A 20,661-nucleotide genomic window follows, 5' to 3' on the forward strand; every position below is an offset into this window, starting at 1 on the left:
TTTACATTTTTACTGATAAAGGGACTCACTTTTTAAGTCAACATTACACTTTTACACTGACAGCAGCAAACATAGGCGAGACACAGGGTTCCGCGAAACCCCTTATGAAATTTTTCAAAGTAGTTATTTGAGTAACGCGGCTGTTTCAGTAGTTATACCCCCTGCAAACAAAGTTTTGGGGGTATATAGGAATCACCATGTCCGTTTGTCCATCAGTCCAGCTTCGTGTTCAGTGCATAACTTGTGTACCATAAAATTTGAACTTTGTATACAGTTGCATCATGAGCTGGGGGTGTGTCATACACCAAAGTCAGGTCACTCTGAATTTGAAGAATTTTTTCTTTCATATATTATATATAATTCTATGTAATATCCTTTACATGTATTTGTATAATGCTAAATTAAAAATGAAATAATCAAACTTTGACCTTTGACCTCTATGACAGTAAAATCTTATCCAATTTCTGTCTGGCTCATATCTTTTGTACAGTAAAACCTGAGTTAACCAACATTAGTATGCAGTTGCATCATGGGCTTGGGATCTGTACCCAAATGAGGTCACTCTAACCTTTGAACCCTATCATAGTAAAACCTTGTAGGATTTGTGTCCTGCACACAACTTTTGTACCATAGAACTTGGATTGACCAAACTTGGTATGCTGATACATCATGGATGGGGTGTGTCATATATTAGTCAGGTCACTCTGACCTTGAATTTGATCTTTGATCCTTACCATAGTAAAACATTTTCTGATTTGTGTTTGGTGCATAACTTTTGTATTGTAGCACCTAGATTGACAAATTTTGTATGCATAAGCATTATACAGACCTTGATCTTAACCTTTAATTTCTGAATTTACAGTTAACCTCAGACATTGTTCCTTGTCAGTATAATTAGATTGCCAGGTGTCAATCTATTAAATACAGAGGCAGTGATTATACAATGAATGGCTGAAAACAAAATCTCAAAACGTCATTGCCTCAATACTGAATTTAACAGCAGCAACCGAAATGCATGTATTAGTCCTGATATGCACACAGCTCTAGTTGTATTTCAATCAAATGATGTGTCAGTGGTTGTTTTTCAAACCCATTATATTAGTGTCCATGATGTGCTGGTGGTTGCTTTAAGACTACCGGGTAATTATTATCTGAATTCTCCAGTCTTCATTTGTTTTTCTGACCCATGACTGACAGAGTGCAAACCTTTGCTGGTCCCTCAAAACATTTGGTGGTCTTTCTTTTTCAATTGAAAGGTTTGCTCTTTCTCTTTCTCTTTTTCTTTTTCATGTATAATTTTTAAGTCAATCAATTGGGGTCACTTTCCTGAAATGCAACTCCATTGGTATCTTTGATGAGTTTATTTACAAACACTGGTTCAATGCCACTGCTAGTGGAGATTTCCTCCCCAGCCCAGTAGTCAACACTTCTGCGTTGACATGAATTTCATTAATATGGTCATATAATCCTCCATCTAAAATAGGTTGGAAACAGTGTTGTCAGGTCATCAAAATGTTCTTACTGGTACATAATATTGTTAAAAAATCTCTTGATTCTTATTTAAATAAATATATTGATATTGTGGATATTCGAATATCACATTTTGAAAATAATTAAGAAATAAATAAAATGGTACTGGTACATAATACACCTATTTCTAGAATAAGAATAAAAATTGGGTGTAAATGGGATAAATCGGACAAAAAGTCACTTGATTCCTATTTAATTAAATGTCTGAATATTGTCGATATTCATCAGTATATCAAAATTAAACTAAATATTATTGTTATACACATTTTATATTTTTAGCATATGTGATAAGATGTCTGGCAGAAGTATTAACTTATTTGACAGGAATTTTGGCAGGTCACTTTTAGCAGGTTATTCTAATCATTACCTGTCAGACTTTGTATTACATGGTACATCAGAATCTAGTTTTAATTGTAAAATGATGAAGGATTTACAGCTATCTGTTCAGGTGAGTTTGAAAAATAATTCAGGAATTTTTTTTTTATTATTCCCCCGCCATAGCGGTGGGGGCATTAAGTTTTACCCTTGTCCTTCTGTACGTACGTCTGTCATCCCAAAATTGGTTTCCGTTCTCTAACTTGAGTTTGCCTCAACCAAATGTTATGAAACTTATACATAATGCTTATTACCACAAAACACAGATCAAGTTTGAATTTTGGTGGCGTCACTTTAACCCTTCTAGAGTTATGCCCTTTTATAAATGGAAAAATTGCAAAATTTTTAGTTTCCGTTCTCTAACTTAAGTTTGCCTCAACCAAATGTTATGAAACTTGTACACAATGCTTATTACCACAAAACACAGATCAAGTTTGAATTTTGGTGGCATCACTTTAACCGTTCTAGAGTTATGTCCTTTTTTAAATGGAAAAATTGCAAGAAATTAAGTACGAAACTTGGTGGCAACACTTTAACCATTCTTGAGTTATGTCCCTTTATAAACATAAGAATTGCTGAATTTTTTAGTTTGTCTCAACCAAATGTTATAAAACTTATACACAACTGTTCTAAAGTTATGCGTGTTTACAAATAGAAAAATTGCTGAATGTTTAGTTTCTGTTCTCTACTTAAGTTAGCCTCAACCAAATGTTATGAGACTTACACACAATGCTTATTACCACAAAACTCAGATCAAGTTCAAATTTGGGTAGCGTCACTTTTACCGTTCTTCAGTTATGTCCCTTTATAACTATGTGATATGCAAGCGGGGGCATCATCTGTGTCCACATGTGGACACTATCAACATTTATTTCTGAAATAAAATAGGATCTTTTTGAAAAAGTTTTGTACTAATTCAAGAAACACAACTCTGACATAATTTCTATTTTGCAACATAAGAAAAGAAAAGATAAAATGTTATTAATGTCTTCTTAAAAATCACTCATTATCAGTTAGAATATGTGATTTCAATGTAATAAAAACTTTTCAAATTTTAGCATTCTGTGTTAGATGAAACAATATCTGAAGCTGTTGGTATAGTTGCTGATACAGATAAATGGTAAGTGCCATTGAAAAACAAACAGCAATAACTTTCTTTATGGTGTAATATTAGGTTGCTATCCAGTTGAAATTAAACTCTTTATAAGAGAATATATTTGGATTGTTCACATCTGTTTCTATGGCCTTTAAAGTTTACAATAGGTCCATAATTTGTGTTTTTTGGCAACTTATATACATGTTTTTACTCAAATTATAGTATGGAGCTTCGAGATATTTGTAAACTTGACAAATTTTCATAAAACAGTAGATTATGGTAGGTGCAAATACATTTAGGTCTTTTATGCATAAGCATAAATTCTTCCGAAAAAATCCACAGAAAGGTAAAATGTTGATATTTTTAAAGCATAAAATTAACATTTAATATTTTCAAAAATATTTGATACATTATCTTGCTTCAGATTCCATTATTATTACTTATAAAGGCTATATGATAAAGTATCATTCAAAAAAAATCACAGTACCTAAAAATGAAAGATAAGGCCACACCAATTTGATTAATAGTTCTTTGGATTTTCCCACTCCTGTTTTGGAGAAATTATGTTTTCAATCAAAAAAATAATTACCGCTTCCTCAAATTTTTGGTCCACATGCCGCTCCAAAATTAGTTTCTGCTTGAATTTTTTTTTCACACATAGATGTTTTTCTATTGCATATATTGCTCCGATCGATTCAAACGCACATGTGATAAATCGATTTGTAAATAAGGTCAAAAATCGGGATGCCAACATGCAGTTGTGTCAGCTCATTACTGTGGACAAGTAGTTATTGAACACAGAGTTATCTGAAATGCATCTCATTTTACCTTTGAAGACCTGTTCTAGGAGGCAAAAATTAAAACACTTTCGTTAGATGACCACAATCACATCAATATTTGGTAGAACCTACGTCATTCCCGATCCTTGTTTCAACAGGCATAGACATACAATTATCTATCTTGGATGAAATTAATTGTAAATTCCCCTGAACTTTTAAAAAAATCACAGAATTATATTATTTTGAAGAAACCCCATATTCCCTTGTTATTCTATTTTGCATGCAAGCAGAACTCTTTTGTAAGGGGAAATTTAAGAGTTCTAACGTTTGAGAGCAAGGTGGTGGTATTGTGATTGGCATGCTCATAATAATTATGGATGTGTAATTGGTTCAACCACTTCTAGTCAAGCTTAAGAGTTTTAAATGCATTGCAGCTTTTAGGAGCAAAAGGAAAGAGTATTTTGCTCAGTCAGAATAATGCATGTGAATGTGGTGTTTTTTTAAGGGGAAGGTTGAGCACTCACAAACATGTTTAACCCCGCCACATTCTTTATATGCCTGTCCTAAGTCAGGAGCCTGTAGTTCAGTTGTTGTCATTGGGTTCATGTCTGTCATATTTGTTTTTTCAGAAATTGTTTTGTTATAAATTAGGCCGTTAGTTTTCTCAATTGAATTGTTTCATATTTTTCATGTCGGAGCCTTTTATAGCCGACTATACTGTATAGGTTTTTCTCATTGTTGGAGACCGTACGGTTGCCTATAATTGCTTACATCCACTATATTTAAACTTGGGTGGATAGTAGTCTCATTGGCAATCATACCACATCTCCTTATTTTTATATTAAAAGTACATTAATTAATGCTTTATAACTAGAAGATACATTTGTATTTTAGAATACAACTGTCATATAAGGATCATTATGATGCCATGTGGATAAACTTATCCATTTTCAAGAGCTTAATTGACAGCGTGTCATCCCTGCATTGGCTTCCATTTTCCAGCTTTAAAAATTATATGGCATGATGGGGAGACAATTTTGACAAAGTAGAATCCTTACTGATATGAAACTTATTTTATAATATATGTACTTATATTGCTCCTATTTATCTATTAAATATCGGCTGGTCCATATATCATATATTCAACTGGAACAGCAGGACTTTGTTTATTGTACTGTGACATCTTGAATATTGATAAAGAAGGTTTTGATAAAGAATTTAAAAATTATTTCAGTTAAGTGGGTTAAAAATAATAAATTTTCAAATTAATTAAGAAAATCATTTTGTTCTCATTGTTATCTGAAATAGAGCAGTTGCATTTAGAAAGTAAATGTTTTGTGCTGTTTAAATATAAAACTGATATATGAATTTGGCTTCTAAATTATTTTTTTTTAAATGAAATTCTGCTGATTTGTATGATCTCTTTAACAGTTCAGTATAATATAACAAATAATTCATATCACTTCAGGCCAAATGGCAGTTTATGGATGCTTGATCTTGTCAATGCCATGTAATATAATATGTTACGAGTCATACCTCTGATATAGTAATTATCCCATCTGTATTAGGGTGTATTGCACTGAAATTATGAAATTTTTATGAAAAACCTAGAATAAAAAGAAGTTAAAATTGAGGAAAGAAAGTGCAAGTGTAAAAAAGTGAATAAACTCATCATAGGTACCAGGATTAAATTTTGTACGCCAGATGTGTGTTTTGTCATCAGTGACGCTCTCATAAAAAAAAGTTAAAGCGGCAAAATAAAGTACATATGCACTTTAATGTTACTACAATCTGTCTATAGCTATATTTTGGCATTGCACAAGGTCATGTTTTTGTCTGACTGTTAATGATTTCTTTAGACTAAATCCATTATTGGATGTTGGATGTGTACTGATTGATATTTCAGTCTTAGATACATAAATTTTTTGTTAGCTGTTATTGGCTTTGAATTAGCTGTCAGTAATTGCTAGTACTCTTAGATCTGTACTTTGGGTCTGCCATAGCGGAGAGGGCATTAAGTTTTACCCTTGTCCGTCTGTACGTCCGTCTGTACCTACCAAAATTGGTTTCCATTCTCTATCTTTACTTTACCACAACCAAATGTTATGAAACTTATACATAATGCTTATTACCACAAAACACAGATCAAGTTTGAATTTTGGTGGCGTCAGTTTTACAGTTCTAGAGTTATGCCACTTTACAAATGGAAAAATTGCTGAATTTTCGTTTCCATTCTCTAACTTTAGTTTGCCTCAACCAAATATTATGAATCTTATACAAAATGCTTATTACTACAAAAACACAGATCAAGTTTGAATTTTGGTGGCATCACTTATACTGTTCTAGAGTTATGCCCCTTTACAAATGGAAAAATTGCTGAATTTTTCGTTTCAGTTCTCTAACTTTAGTTTGCCTCAACCAAATATTATGAATCTTATACACAATGCTTATTACTACAAAACACAGATCAAGTTTCAATTTTGGTGGCATCACTTATACTGTTCTAGAGTTATGCCCATTTACAAATGAAAAAAAATGCTGAATTTTTCGTTTCCCTTCTCTAAATTAAGTTTGTCTCCACCAAATGTTATGAAACTTATACACAATGCTTATTACCACAAAAATCCGATCAAGTACAAATTTGGGTAGCGTCACTTTTACCGTTCTTTAGTAATGTCCCTTTATAACATATACAAACGGGGGCATCATCTGTCCCAGGGACATATTCCCCATTTATTATTTTTAGGGATGTATAATAACCCTGCCACGTCCGGTCTGTGTTTTTATGCACCACCTACTATAGTAGTAGGGTCTTTATGTTTTCTGGTCTGTGCGTCTGTTTGTTCGTCTGTCCGTTGGTCCGTCCGTCCATCTGTCCTGCTTCTGGTTAAAATTTTTGGTCAAGGTAGTTTGTGATGAAGTTGAAGTCTAATCAACTTGAAACTTAGTACACATGTTCCCTATGATATGATCTTTCTAATTTTAATGCCAAATTAGAGTTTTGACCCCAATTTCACAGTCCACTGAGCATAGAAAATGATAGTGGGGCATCCGTGTATTATGGACACATTCTTGTTATTGGATATTTTTCTGCTTATTATCGATCTGATGAGTTAACCCCTTTCAACTAATTAATATAGTTTGTTCTTATGTTGTGCTGTAACACCACTGTCCCAGGTTAGGGGGATGGTTGAGTACTCACAAACAAGTTTGACCCCTCGAAATTCTTTATGAGCCTGTCCCAAGTCAGGACCCTGTGGTTTAGTGTTCGTTATTGGTTCATGTCTGTCATATTTGTTTTTATGCCCCCTGCCGTAGCTGAGGGGACATTAAGTTTTACCCTTGTCCTTCTGTACATCCGTCCTTCCATCCTTTTTCCGTATGTCCCAAAGTTGGTTTCCGCTCTCTAACTTTAGTTTGCCTCAACCAAATGTTATGAAACTTATACACAATACTTATTTTTACTAAACACAGATCAAGTTTGAATTTTGGTGGCGTCACTTTTACCGTTCTAGAGTTATGCTCCTTTACAAATGGAAAAATTGCTAAATTTTTAGTTTCCGTTCTCGAACTTTAGTTTGCCTCAACCAAATATTATGAATCTTATACACAATGCTTATTACCACAAATCACAGATCAAGTATGAATTTTGGTGGCGTCACGTTTAAAGTTCTAGAGTTATGCCACTTTGCAAATGGAAAAATTGCTGAATTTTTCGTTTCCGTTCTCTAACTTTAGTTTGCCTCAGCTAAATGTTATGAAACTTATGCCCAATGCTTTTTACCACAAAACACAGATCAAGTTTGAATTTTGGTGGCGACACTTCTACTGTTCTAGAGTTATGCCCATTTACAAATGAAAAAAAATGCTGAATTTTTCGTTTCCCTACTCTAAATTAAGTTTGTCTCCACCAAATGTAATGAAACTTATACACAATGCTTATTACCACAAAAATCCGATCAAGTACAAATTTGGGTAGCGTCACTTTTTTTTTTTTTTTTTTTTTTTTTTTTTTTTAATTTATCATATTTTATTGAAATCAGTACATTTGTTAGTGGAAAACATCAAGTACCGGTACCTTATCCCGGCCTCGTTAACATTAGTAAAATAACATATTTATACAGCTGTTAGTTTTTGTTAGTACTATACATACAATTTTCCATACTTAAAAAAATTATGTACCATGTCAGTAATATCAATAAAGAAGCTTACCATTAAGATTATCAAACATATAATTATCTAATATAACAAATGCACAGGTTATAAAAAATATATAATTTGTGTTGTTTTAGTAGTAAAATATAAATATATATAAGATATTTCTGTAGATTTTTTTAATTCAAATAATGAAAAAAAACAAAAAAAAGAAAAATAAAAAATAATTGAAAGATAGATAATCAGATGAATTTCAAAGAAATTAAAAGTTGTTTTGTTTGTTTTGGTTATTTATTTGCACAGATGAATCATGTAGTTTTTTCTCATATAAGAGACAATATATCATATGCAAATTCTATGTCTATTAATTTATGTACACATATACAATGTAAAAAATAACTGATCATTCACTGAAAAGGATGGCAAAAGTATTCCAACTCTGGTCAAAAATATCTACTCTTTAATTTTTAACAGCAATTAATTTTTCAGTGCTGTATAAAGATTTTATTTTACTTTGCACTGCCTGCAATGTTAAAGCTTTCTTAAAATATTTGCAGTTGAAAATATATTGTTTTATTTGCAAATAAATCAAATTTGCAGCATTCCCCCTAAATGATTTTGTAATATCCCCAAACAGAAAATGTTTTATGGTAAATGGAACACTTATACCATTAGACAAAAACCATGAGTCAATTTCATCAATGAATGTTTGAACAATTTCACAATTCCAAAATAAATGTACAATAGTTTCTACTTCTTCTTGGCAAAATGTACAATTTGGATTGTCAGTGACATTAATTTTATTCAAAAATTTATTTGTACCTAGAATATGCTGATTTATTCTATATTGTAACCACTGCAGTTTGGTATTTTTTGTGACTACAAAAGGTAATTTGAAAATTATTCTCCATTCATTTTCATCTACATTTAAAATTTGATCCCATTTTTTCTGACCCGTTGAAACTATATTATTTCTAACTAATAGTGAATACATGTCTTTAGTTCCCCTTGAGCTTTTAAAAAAAATCTTGGCAAATGAAGGAATAAATGGAGTGACTAGTTTATAATTATCAAAAACATAGCCCTTTCTTGCATTCTTTACAGCAGAAATTATGCTGTTGTATTTCATAACATTTCTGTCAATTTTAAATGTTTCTTCTAACTGTTCCAAACTGAGAATTTTTCCAGCATCTGATATAATGTCATTAATGAAAACTATACCTTTATTAAACCAGTTTTTTATAAAATACAGGTTTATTTTCCATTTTTATACAATTATTCATCCACAGTGGGCTTGACAAAAAATATTCCCACGTATTGTTTTCATCTTTATCAATGATAATGTCCCATGCATGGAATACATCATGCCAAAATTTATTTTTCATATTTACTTTAATGTTTGACAGATAACCATTACCAAATTTAAATAATTTTTCTTGATTTATTATGGAAAATAAAACATTTTTCCATTTATTGTCAGATTGGAAAAGTTTTCTAACCCATGTAGGTTTGAGGGCTGTGATAAAGGAGCTAAGGTTGATCATTTTCAATCCACCTTCACTGTAATCTTTTTGCAACAGCTCTTTCTTGACTCTATGAACAGGTGAATTCCAAATAAATTTAAAAATAAGCTCATTGATCTTTTTCACAAGTTCTTGATTTGGATTTGGCAATGTAATTATAAGGTGATTAAGGACAGGTAAAATCAGAGTTTTCACAACTGTAATTTTACCTATTACTGTAAGATTTCTTTTTGACCATATCTTAATTAGATTTTTTATCTGCAAAATCCTCTCATTATAATTAATGTTAATAATTTTATCAAGATCAACATCAAAATTTATACCCAATAACTTAAAAGATGTTGTACCCCAGGATAAATTTCTGTTTGGACAAAGTTTATCACTACAATATTTTTTACTCCCAATCCAAACTACCTGTGTTTTAGAAAAGTTTATATTTAGCCCTGAAAGTTTTGCATACCAATCTAATTCATTTAAAGTTTCATTTAAGGACTGTTCACTTCCATCTAAAATAAGTGAAGTATCATCTGCAAACTGTGATAACTTATATTCTATCCTAGTCACAGTTATACCAGTAATATTTCTATTCCCCCGTATTCGAATTGCCAAAATTTCTGCACAAATAATAAAAAGGTAGGGTGATAAGGGATCCCCTTGTCTACAGCCACGTCCTATTTGAAAAAAGTCTGAAAGATTTCCCCCCTGAATGACTGCAGATGAGATATTATTATAAAATACTTTAACCCAGTTAATAATAGATTCACCAAAATTGAAAAATTGCAAAACTGACACCAGAAAGTCCCAAGATAGAGAATCAAATGCTTTTTCAAAATCAATTAAAAGCAATAAACCTGGAATGTTATGTTCTTCTGTATACTGTAAAAGATCATAAATTAATCTTATGTTATCCCCAATAAAACGTCCACTGATAAAGCCAGTTTGATCTAAATCAATCAGTTTGTCTAAAACTTTTTTAAATCTACTAGCAATAACCCCTGAACCTATTTTGTATACAGTATTCAGCAAGGAGATAGGTCTCCAATTTTTGAGTAAATGTCTTGGTTTATTGTCTTTTGGTAAGCATGTAATGATTCCCTGCCTTTGAGTCACTGATAAGTGTCCTAAATTTGACCCATAATTTAAAGATTTAACAACAAAAGATTTCAAATCATTCCAGAAAAACTTAAAAAATTCTGTTGAAAAACCATCTGACCCTGGTGATTTATTATTATTCATTTTCTGTAAAGTAATGCTGGCTTCATTTATAGTTATCTCCCCTTCTAAATTTAACTGTTCATCCACTGATAATTTATTAAAATTTAAATCTTTCAAATCTCTTTCTAAATCACTCAGTTTACACCCATTGCCATATTTGTCTCTAGTTTTGTATAAATTTTCATAAAAGTCTTTTGTCTCCTTTAAAATATCAAATTGGTTTGTAATAATTTTACCATCATCCTTTTCTACTTTGGGAATTATTTTGCTTGTAAAATTTTTTGATTCAAGACCACAAAAATACTTTGTAGGTTTTTCACCTTCTTCAATCCACTGAACTCTAGAGCGTATAAATTTACCCCTAATCTTTTCTTTTCTTATACTTTCTAATTCTTGTTTTTTAATTTCTAAGCTATGTACTAAATTTTCTTCTAGTGTAGATTCTAATACTTCAATATCACATAATAAATCTTTTTCTTTTTTATCCCTTTGTTTTTTTCTTATAGCTTGAATAAGAGATGGTTTTACCTCTAATTTCTAACAACAAAGTTTCAAGAAACAACTGGCTATTTACAGTAAAATGGAGATCATCATTACAAATCTCATGTATATTTTCGAAATTATAAACCAATGCAACATACTGTCTTTTAACATCTTAAATCTTATCTTTAACAATATTTATGTATTCAATATCATAAAGTAATGAATTATTGAATTTCCATAGACCTTTGCCTCGAACAAAAGGATTAAATTCAAATTCTAAAACTACCATGAAATGATCTGAACGATAACTAAGTTCGATTTTACAATTTCTTAAATTTGTCAACAAACAGTCTGGAATAAGAAAAAAATCAAGATGTGCTTGTTTGAATGGTGATTTTTTTCTCCAAGTGTATCTGTGTAGATCAGGAAACAGTTCTCTGAAAGGGTCCACAAGGGACCAGTGCTCTATAATTTCAAGAACTTTATCTCTGGCATTGGGATTATTAACATGTAAATAATTACAATAATCAATGCATGGATCTAATACTAAATTAAAGTCACCACAAAGTATGTAACTTTCATTTCCAAAATCTTCAATAACTTTCATAATCTGATCATAAAAACCAGGACTATCCATATTAGGTCCATATAATGACAAAAGTGTAAGTTTCTGTTTATCTATTATAACATCTAATGCTAAGTAATTGCCATTCAAGTCTTTTTTCTCTTTTAGCACTTTAAATTCAAAATTATTATTAAACATGATTGATACGCCTCTTGAATTAGAGGAAAAAGAAGAGAAAAAATATTCAAAATCCCACATGGATCTGACAGCATTCTCAATTTCAGTAGTAAAATGCGTATCTTGTAAGCAGTAAATATTATAATTTTTTGTTTTCAGTATATTAAACACATCTTTTCTTTTTGCACTATCCCGCAAACCCTGGCAATTTACTGTTAAAAGTTTCAGAGACCCCATAATGAGGTAAATACATTTACACTATACATGTACATACATGTACCAATATTCACAAAATATTGATAACACAAATTCATCAGGCAAACAAACAAATGTTTTTGAAAACTGTTGTCTTTGAATAAATGTTGAAATACTGAATAAAAACATAGACACAAAACTAAGATAATTGCATCATTTTATACTTGAAGTAAAGTACAATTTTTGCAAATTCTAGAGTTCTTATTTCTTTTTTTTTTTTTTAGATTTATACATATATAAAATATTCAATTGTATTGTTACAAAATAGAGCCTTCCTCATGAAATTGTTTTAAATATATTTGTTTAAAAAAAAGTTTGGTTTTTTTTCAAATTTTCTCAAATTTACATCTAATAATTGTCAGAAATATTTTTTTCCACAAAAGTTAATGCCCAGACCTAAATTGTCTGAGTCGAAAGTTGATGTCATCATACATTCCAAACTTTATCTGTGCACCACTTTCTGTTCTACCATATACACCACAATTAAAATACCAAACCTGTTCAAAATGATTGCTCTTCTCCAGCCGATGAATAAGCTCCATATTTCTTTGTGTGACATCATCAATGAATTTCACCTTCCCATTCAACTGTTTCCTAACCCGCATAACACTTCTCTTCACATCACTATTAAAGAAGCGAACAATAAGTGGACTTGGCTCGTGTACAGCTGGTAACCTGTGTATTGCCACAACACCCCTATCTTCTAAAGTAACATCTAAATCTCTTTTTACCATTTCAATGAAATCCTTGCGAAGGTTTTGTCTGTCTCTCCTTGGAAAGTTAAACACCTTGATATTGTTTTTTCTGGAATATTGTTCGTTGTAATTGCTACTCAAATTGGCTATTTTGGCAACTTTTGCTGTTTCTGCTAGGTCAGTCTTAATAGGAGACATATGAGAGGACACTGCATCAAGTCTCTTTTTCAGGTGCTCATTTTCAATAGATAGTGCCTCTGTTTTCTCTTCCATCTCTTTTTCAATTTTTGAAATTTTATCGTTCATTTTTTTTTCCAGTGATGACTCAAACTTACTGAACAATTTCTTCACAATTCCAGTAACAAGATTTTCTAAGTCTGAAGTCTTGACAAGGTCTTTCGTAATGTCAATCAAATCATCTTTTGTGGTTACATCCCTCAAGCTAAATTTTATTTCATCAAGGTCTTTTTGAAAGTTTATAAGACCTGATAGATCAAGACTAGTGTTTGAGTCATTAGAAACTTCAGAGTGAGTTCTTTTAGCCTTAGGTTCTTTATCATCTTTGTTGTCCTTTTTAGCTGCCAATAATGTCTGAACACTCCTTACTGTTCTATTATGTGTAGGTTTAGTGGAAGTTTTGTTTAAAGTATTACTGCCTCCAGGCATAATGACCAATAGGTGTGTGTATTAATCTATAGCTGAAATTCCTTTTCCTTATATACAATATGTAATATTTCAATGTCTTTGAGGAAAAGTCATTAATTTCACAATTTTAACATATATAGATCCATCTTCAGATAAGTCATGCCAATATACATCAGAAAATCACAAAAATATGTAAATCCACACTTGATTAACAAAGAATTTTGCAAAAATTGCAGGAGCTGACTTTTATAGTGTTAACAGCTCGGCGGCCATCTTAATCATTGGGTAGCATCACTTTTACCGTTCTTTAGTTATGTCCCTTTATAACATATACAAACGGGGGCATCATCTGTGTCCCAGGGACACAGTCTCCATTTATTATTTTTTAGGGATGTATAATAACCCTGCCACGTCCGGTCTGTGTTTTTATGCCCCACCTACGATAGTAGTAGGGTCTTTATGTCTTCTGGTCTGTGCGTCTGTTTGTTTGTCTGTCCGTTGGTCCGTCCGTCCGTCTGTCCCGCTTCTGGTTAAAATTTTTTATCAAGGTAGTTTGTGATGAAGTTGAAGTCTAATCAACTTGAAACTTAGTACACATGTTCCCTATGATATGATCTTTCTAATTTTAATGCCAAATTAGAGTTTTGACCCCAATTTCACAGTCCACTGAGCATAGAAAATGATAGTGGGGCATCCGTGTACTATGGACACATTCTTGTTATTGGATATTTTTCTGCTTATTATCGATCTGATGAGTTAACCCCTTTCAACTAATTGATATAGTTTGTTCTTATGTTGTGCTGTAACACCACTGTCCCAGGTTAGGGGGATGGTTGAGTACTCACAAACAAGTTTAACCCCTCGAAATTCTTTATGAGCCTGTCCAAAGTCGTGATCCTGTGGTTTAGTGTTCGTTATTGGTTCATGTCTATCATATTTGTTTTTATGCCCCTGCCGTAGCGGAGGGAACATTAAGTTTTACCCTTGTCTGTCTGTACGTCCGTTCTCTAACTTTAGTTTGCCTCAACCAAATGTTATGAAACTTATACACAATGCTTATTTTTACTAAATACAGATCAAGTTTGAATTTTGGTGGCGTCACTTTTACCGTTCTAGAGTTATGCTCCTTTACAAATGGAAAAATTGCTAAGTTTTTAGTTTCCGTTCTCGAACTTTAGTTTGCCTCAACCAAATATTATGAATCTTATACACAATGCTTATTACCACAAAACACAGATCAAGTATGAATTTTGGTGGCGTCACTTTTACAGTTCTAGAGTTATGCCACTTTGCAAATGGAAAAATTGCTGAATTTTTCCTTTCCATTCTCTAACTTAGTTTGCCTCAACTAAATGTTATGAAACTTATGCACAATGCTTTTTACCACAAAACACAGATCAAGTTCGAATTTTGGTGGTGACACTTCTACTGTTCTAGAGTTATGCCCATTTACAAATGAAAAAAAATGCTGAATTTTTCGTTTCCCTTCTCTAAATTAAGTTTGTCTCCACCAAATGTTATGAAACTTATACACAATGCTTATTACCACAAAAATCCGATCAAGTACAAATTTGGGTAGTGTCACTTTTATCGTTCTTTAGTTGTGTCCCTTTATAACATATACAAACGGGGGCATCATCTGTGTCCCAGGGACACATTCCCCATTTATTATTTTTAGAGATGTATAATAACCCTGCCACGTCCGGTCTGTGTTTTTATGCCCCACCCACCGTCCGTCCGTCTGTCCCGCTTCTGGTTAAAATTTTTGGTCAAGGTAGTTTGTGATGAAGTTGAAGTCTAATCAACTTGAAACTTAGTACACATGTTCCCTATGATATGATCTTTCTTATTTTAATGCCAAATTAGAGTTTTGACCCCAATTTCACAGTCCACTGAGCATAGAAAATGATAGTGGGGCATCCGTGTACTATGGACACATTCTTGTTATTGGATATTTTTCTGCTTATTATCGATCTGATGAGTTAACCCCTTTCAACTAATTGATATAGTTTGTTCTTATGTTGTGCTGTAACACCACTGTCCCAGGTTAGGGGGATGGTTGATTACTCACAAACAAGTTTAACCCCTCGAAATTCTTTTTGAGCCTGTCCCAAGTCAGGAATTTGTGGTTTAATGGTAGTTATTGGTTCATGTCTGTCATATTTTTTTTTATGCCACTGCCGTAGCTGAGGGGGCATTAAGTTTGACCCTTGTCTGTCTGTACGTCCATCCATCTGTCCGTACGTCCCAAAGTTGGTTTTCGTTCTCTAACTTTAGTTATGCTCCTTTTCAAATGGAAAAATTGCTAAATTTTTCGTTTCCGTTCTCTAACTTAAGTTTGCCTTAACCAAATGTAATGAAACTTATACAAAATGCTTATTACCACAATATACAGATCAAGTTTGAATTTTGGTGCCGTCACTTTTACTGTTCTAGAGTTATGCCTTTTACAAATGGAAAAATTATTAAATTTTCCTTTTATTTTTTTTTCTAAATATCAAGTCATTTTTATACGCCCGTTTACTGGAAGTATTATGGTATACCGTTGTCTGTCCGTTCGTCTGTCCGTCCGTCGTCAACATGTCGGACATTACCTCAAAAACGCTTAAACCAATTTGCATAAAACTTTGGTGAATTGATTATATCTATTGACGTGAGCTCCCTTTCGTTTTTTTATAAATTTCAGATTTTTCATTTCCGAGTTATGGGGTTTTATTCATTAAAAAAAGGGGGATTTTCCAGTTTTGGGACAATTACTCAGGAATGCTTTCACCAACTTGCAAGAAATTTTGGTGAATTGTTTATATCTATTGACATGAGCTCCCTTTTTCGATTTTTATAAATTTTAGATTTTACATTTCCGAGTTACAGGGTTTTATTCATAAAAAAGGGGGATTTTCCAGTTTTCGGACAAAAACTCAGGAATGCTTTCAGCAGTTCTTATGAAACTTTGGTGAATTGTTTATATCTATTGATGTAAGCTCCCTTTAGAATTTTATAAATTTTACACTTTACATTTCTGAGTTATGGGGTTTTATTCATTAAAAAAGGGGGGATTTTCCATTTTTTCGGACAATAACTCAAAAATGCTGTCAGCAATTCTCATGAAACTTTGGTGAATTGTTTATATCTATTGATGTAAGCTCCCTTTTGATTTTCATAAATTTCTAATATGACATTGAGAATTAATTGAACTTTATTTGTTTATAGTCTGACAATAGATTTACTAAGTATTGCGCAGCAGCACAGTGTATTGCACAACAGCAAGAAATCTTCAATTGAATATATATTCAAATCATATAACCAATTTCAAGTTCTTTGACTTCATTTATTCAGAAACCTGAAATAATATGTCAAATATTTAATTACAATCCAAATTCAGACCTTTATCAAGCTTGAATATTGTGTCCATTTTTGCCCCAACTGTTCAGGGTTGGACCTCTGCGGGCGTATCCAGCTGCGCTCAGCGAAGCAGTTTATTAAAATTGGAGTTATCTTCCTTTCTCAATGATTATAGTTGAATCAACTACAATCAATGCTTTATACAATGCAATGTTTAATTTTGCCTTCCACTGATAAATTAAAGCAATTTTTAACCTGCCAAACAGTGTCTCTTCAATAACATGAAAACCCTTTGACAAAAACTTAAATAGGTTGTTTCCTGCGACTAAATGAAGGTCAAGTTCAATTTTTATGCTTTTAGCTTTTCTCGTTTGTGAGTTATTGCCCTTTTTAATATCCATAAGTGGTATTTTTTTGTGATTGAGTTATTTTCCTTTGAACAGAAATTGTTAATTATATACATAAAGTTTGATTACACTAAGCCTTTAAAGATAATTTTCACCTGTTTATATGTCCTGTTATAAGTTTACTTAACATATGGTTAATGTCTTATCTTGAGTGACAGATTTATTTGAAAATTTTCTGTTTTCTAAGTGTTGATGATTAAAAGCTATATTGGAGTAAATATAGTTAGAAATTTACTATTCATTATTAGACATTTTGAAGATAATTACAGATAAGTTTTATCGATTTTTAAAAGACATTGTATTAATGATAAATAAAATTTTTGATTTTTTTTTCTTTTCTTTGGTAAATTGTAAATTGTTTGTTATTCTGTAAAACTAGTTTTCTGAATGCTATATATATTTTTTTGATTAGGTGAACTCCTTTCAAAACTTAGCTTATATTGTCTATTAATAAACATATATTTAGATTTCTGATTTTGGGCCCAGTTTTCAAGTTGGTCCAAATCGGGGTCCAAAATTAAACTGTTTGATTTCAACATAAATTGAATATATATAGGGTTCTTTGAAATGCTGAATCTAAACCTGTATTTATTTTCATTATTAGTTAGATAATACCACATAGAGGTACAAAGGGTCCTAAATTAAACTTTTGTTTAATCAACAATTGAATTCTTGGGTTCTTTGTTATGCTGATTTTAACAATGTTTGAGTGTTAAATCATATCTTATTTTAGAGAACTTAGTCATCACTGGTTGTTGTTATTGTATTATTGATTATAATTTGAAAAATTACATCATATCTAATTTTATAGACCTTAGTCATCACTTCACTGGTTTAATGATTATAATCATATCTATTTATCCAGTTTGAGTAATTTCCCTTTGCACAGAAAATATATGGATAAAATTAAATTGTGTTTCATTTCAACTTAAATTAAATATACATAGGGTTCTTTCAAAAGCTGAATCTAAACCTGTATTTAAATATTAGATTTTTGGGCCCAGTTTTCAAGTTGGTTTAAATCAGGGTCCAACATTAAACTTTGTTTGATTCACAAAAAATTGAATTTATGTGGTTCCTTGAAATGCTTAATCTTACCATGTATTGAGAGATTTTGGATTGTGAGCTCCTTTATCAAATTGGTCCACATTGAGGTCCAAAGAGTCCTAAATTAAACTTTTGTTTGATTTCATCAAAAATTGAATTTTTAGAGTTCTTTGATATGCTGATTCTGACAATGTACTTAGATTTTGGATATTGGACCATAATAGGTAAATGTCCATGAATATTATTTTAATCAAAGGAGTATGGCTTTGATTTATTTGCTTTGCAAAATTCTTTTGATTGAAAAAAAAGAATTTTTCAGTGGACCATGATTTTAGATTTGAATGTTGTGATTATAATCAATTTTTCACTATATAAAGCTTGTAAACAAACATTTTACTATTGAGTCAGAGAACTGACATTGCAATGGCAAATAATCAAAATGATAAAACAATTTATGATGCAATATTCTGTATTTAGTTACAGATGAGTTCATATTATACAACAAATCACTCCCTTCATCAAGAATTCTAAAAGCCCAAAGTGTCACTGTGCACATTATCAATATGTTAGATTTGTAACTTTGAATTCGGGAAAGTGAGTTAAGATGTCGGACAAGTTGATTTTCTTTCAATTTGTCCGAATGAACATGTTAGAAAAACTGATAATGTAGAGGCCTGCAACACAATGGTTGTAAATAAACTCATATTCAATACCAGGATTAAATTTTATAAGCAAGACATGTGTTTTGTTCAACAAAAGACTCATCAGTAAGGCTCGAATCAAAACAGTTAAAATGACCAAATAAAGTACGAAGTTAAAAAGCCTTGACGACCCAAAATTCCAAAAGGTTTTGCTAAATACAGCTAAGGTAGTCTATTCCTGATGTATAACATCCTTAGTATTTCAAAAAATTCAAAGTTTTGTAAACAGTTTTTATACGACCGCAAAAAAATTTTGCGGTTGTATATTGGTATGACATTGGCGTCGTCGTCGTCCGAAGACACATTGGTTTTCGCACTCTAACTTTAGTTTAAGTGAATGGATCTCTACGAAATTTTACCATAAGGTTCAATAACACAAAAAGGAAGGTTGGGATTGATTTTGGGGGTTATGGTACCAACAGTTAAGGAATTAGGGGCCAACAATAAGCATTTTTGTAACTTCCAGACATAACTTGTGTGTTAGTTTATGGATCTCTCTGACATTGTACCACAAGGTTCCATATCACAAAGGGAATGCTGTGATTGAATTTGGGGGTAATTGCCTCAAAATTTTAGGAATTAGGGGCCAAAAAAGGGGCAACAAAACAAGCATTTTTCTAGTTTCATGACAATAACTTGTGTGTAAGTGTATGGATCTTTCTGAAATTGTACTACAAGGTTCCATATCACAAACGAAAAGCTGTAATTGAGTTTGGGGGTAATTGCCTTAAAATTTTAGGAATTAGGGGCAAAAAAGGGCAAAAAACAAGCATTATTCTAGTTTCAGGACAATAACTTGTGTGTAAGTGTATGGATCTTTATGAAATTGTACTACAAGGTTTTTCATATTACAAAGGGAAAGCTGGGTTTGAGTTTAAGGGTAATTGCCCTAAACGTTTAGGAATTTGGGGCCAAAAAGGGGCCCAAATAAAAGCATTTTTCTAGTTTCTAGACAATAACTTGTGTTCAAGTGTATGGATCTCTCTGAAATTGGACTGCAAGGTACCATACCACAAAGGGAAGGCTGGGATTGAGTTTGGGGGTGATGAATCATAAGGGGGTTTAAAAAATTTGGGGGGGGGATTTTTTTTCCCTTTTTTTCCTGTTTTTTCTTTAAAATTCTCCATTTTAAATTGGTTATTTCTGATTTATATATAAAAGCAAATAATAATGATATGGTTTGAATAGGTAAATTAAAAATTTTTAAGTTCTTAGACCACATTCATTCTGTGTCAGAAACCTATACTGTGTCAAATATTTAATCACAATCCAAATTCAGTGCTGTATCAAGCTTGAATGTTGTGTCCATACTTGCCCCAACTGTTCAGGGTTCGACGTCTGCAGTCGTATCAAGCTGCGCCCAGTGGAGCATTTTATTTTATAATTATGACCATAACAATGATAGTTTTCATTTTCAACTAATGAATAAACCATGTTTGCCTAGACTAAAATTTGTTGTTTTTTCTGCAGAAATGGCTTTGTTGTTAAATCATTAAATACATGTAACATTGTTGTAGAGACATTTGTAGACATTGAGATATCATGCATCCCAATTAGGCCTCAGTGTCCAGATACAATAAACATAAAAAATGTAACTTTTCAAAATTGCAAATGAAAAATATCTACAGGTGGGATTAGAAAACCTTAAAAAAATTCAATGCTAGTTGAAAA

At 31.8% G+C, this 20,661-nt stretch overlaps 1 protein-coding gene across 3 annotated transcripts in view; it reads left to right on the plus strand.

Annotated features, from left to right (window-relative positions):
* The window catches only part of LOC127709696 (folliculin-interacting protein 1-like), a 175,144-nt gene that overhangs the window by 121,726 nt on the left and 32,757 nt on the right, over window positions 1–20,661 (plus strand). For all 3 annotated transcript variants that reach the window (XM_052215331.1, XM_052215330.1, XM_052215332.1), the window contains 2 exons: window positions 1,810–1,978; window positions 2,964–3,025. In XM_052215331.1, coding sequence (XP_052071291.1) covers window positions 1,810–1,978; window positions 2,964–3,025 — 231 coding nt within the window. The remainder of the gene's footprint in view (window positions 1–1,809; window positions 1,979–2,963; window positions 3,026–20,661) is intronic.

The sequence above is a fragment of the Mytilus californianus genome, unplaced genomic scaffold, assembly GCF_021869535.1.
Source record: "Mytilus californianus isolate M0D057914Y unplaced genomic scaffold, xbMytCali1.0.p SCAF_7, whole genome shotgun sequence".
NCBI lineage: Eukaryota > Metazoa > Mollusca > Bivalvia > Mytilida > Mytilidae > Mytilus > Mytilus californianus.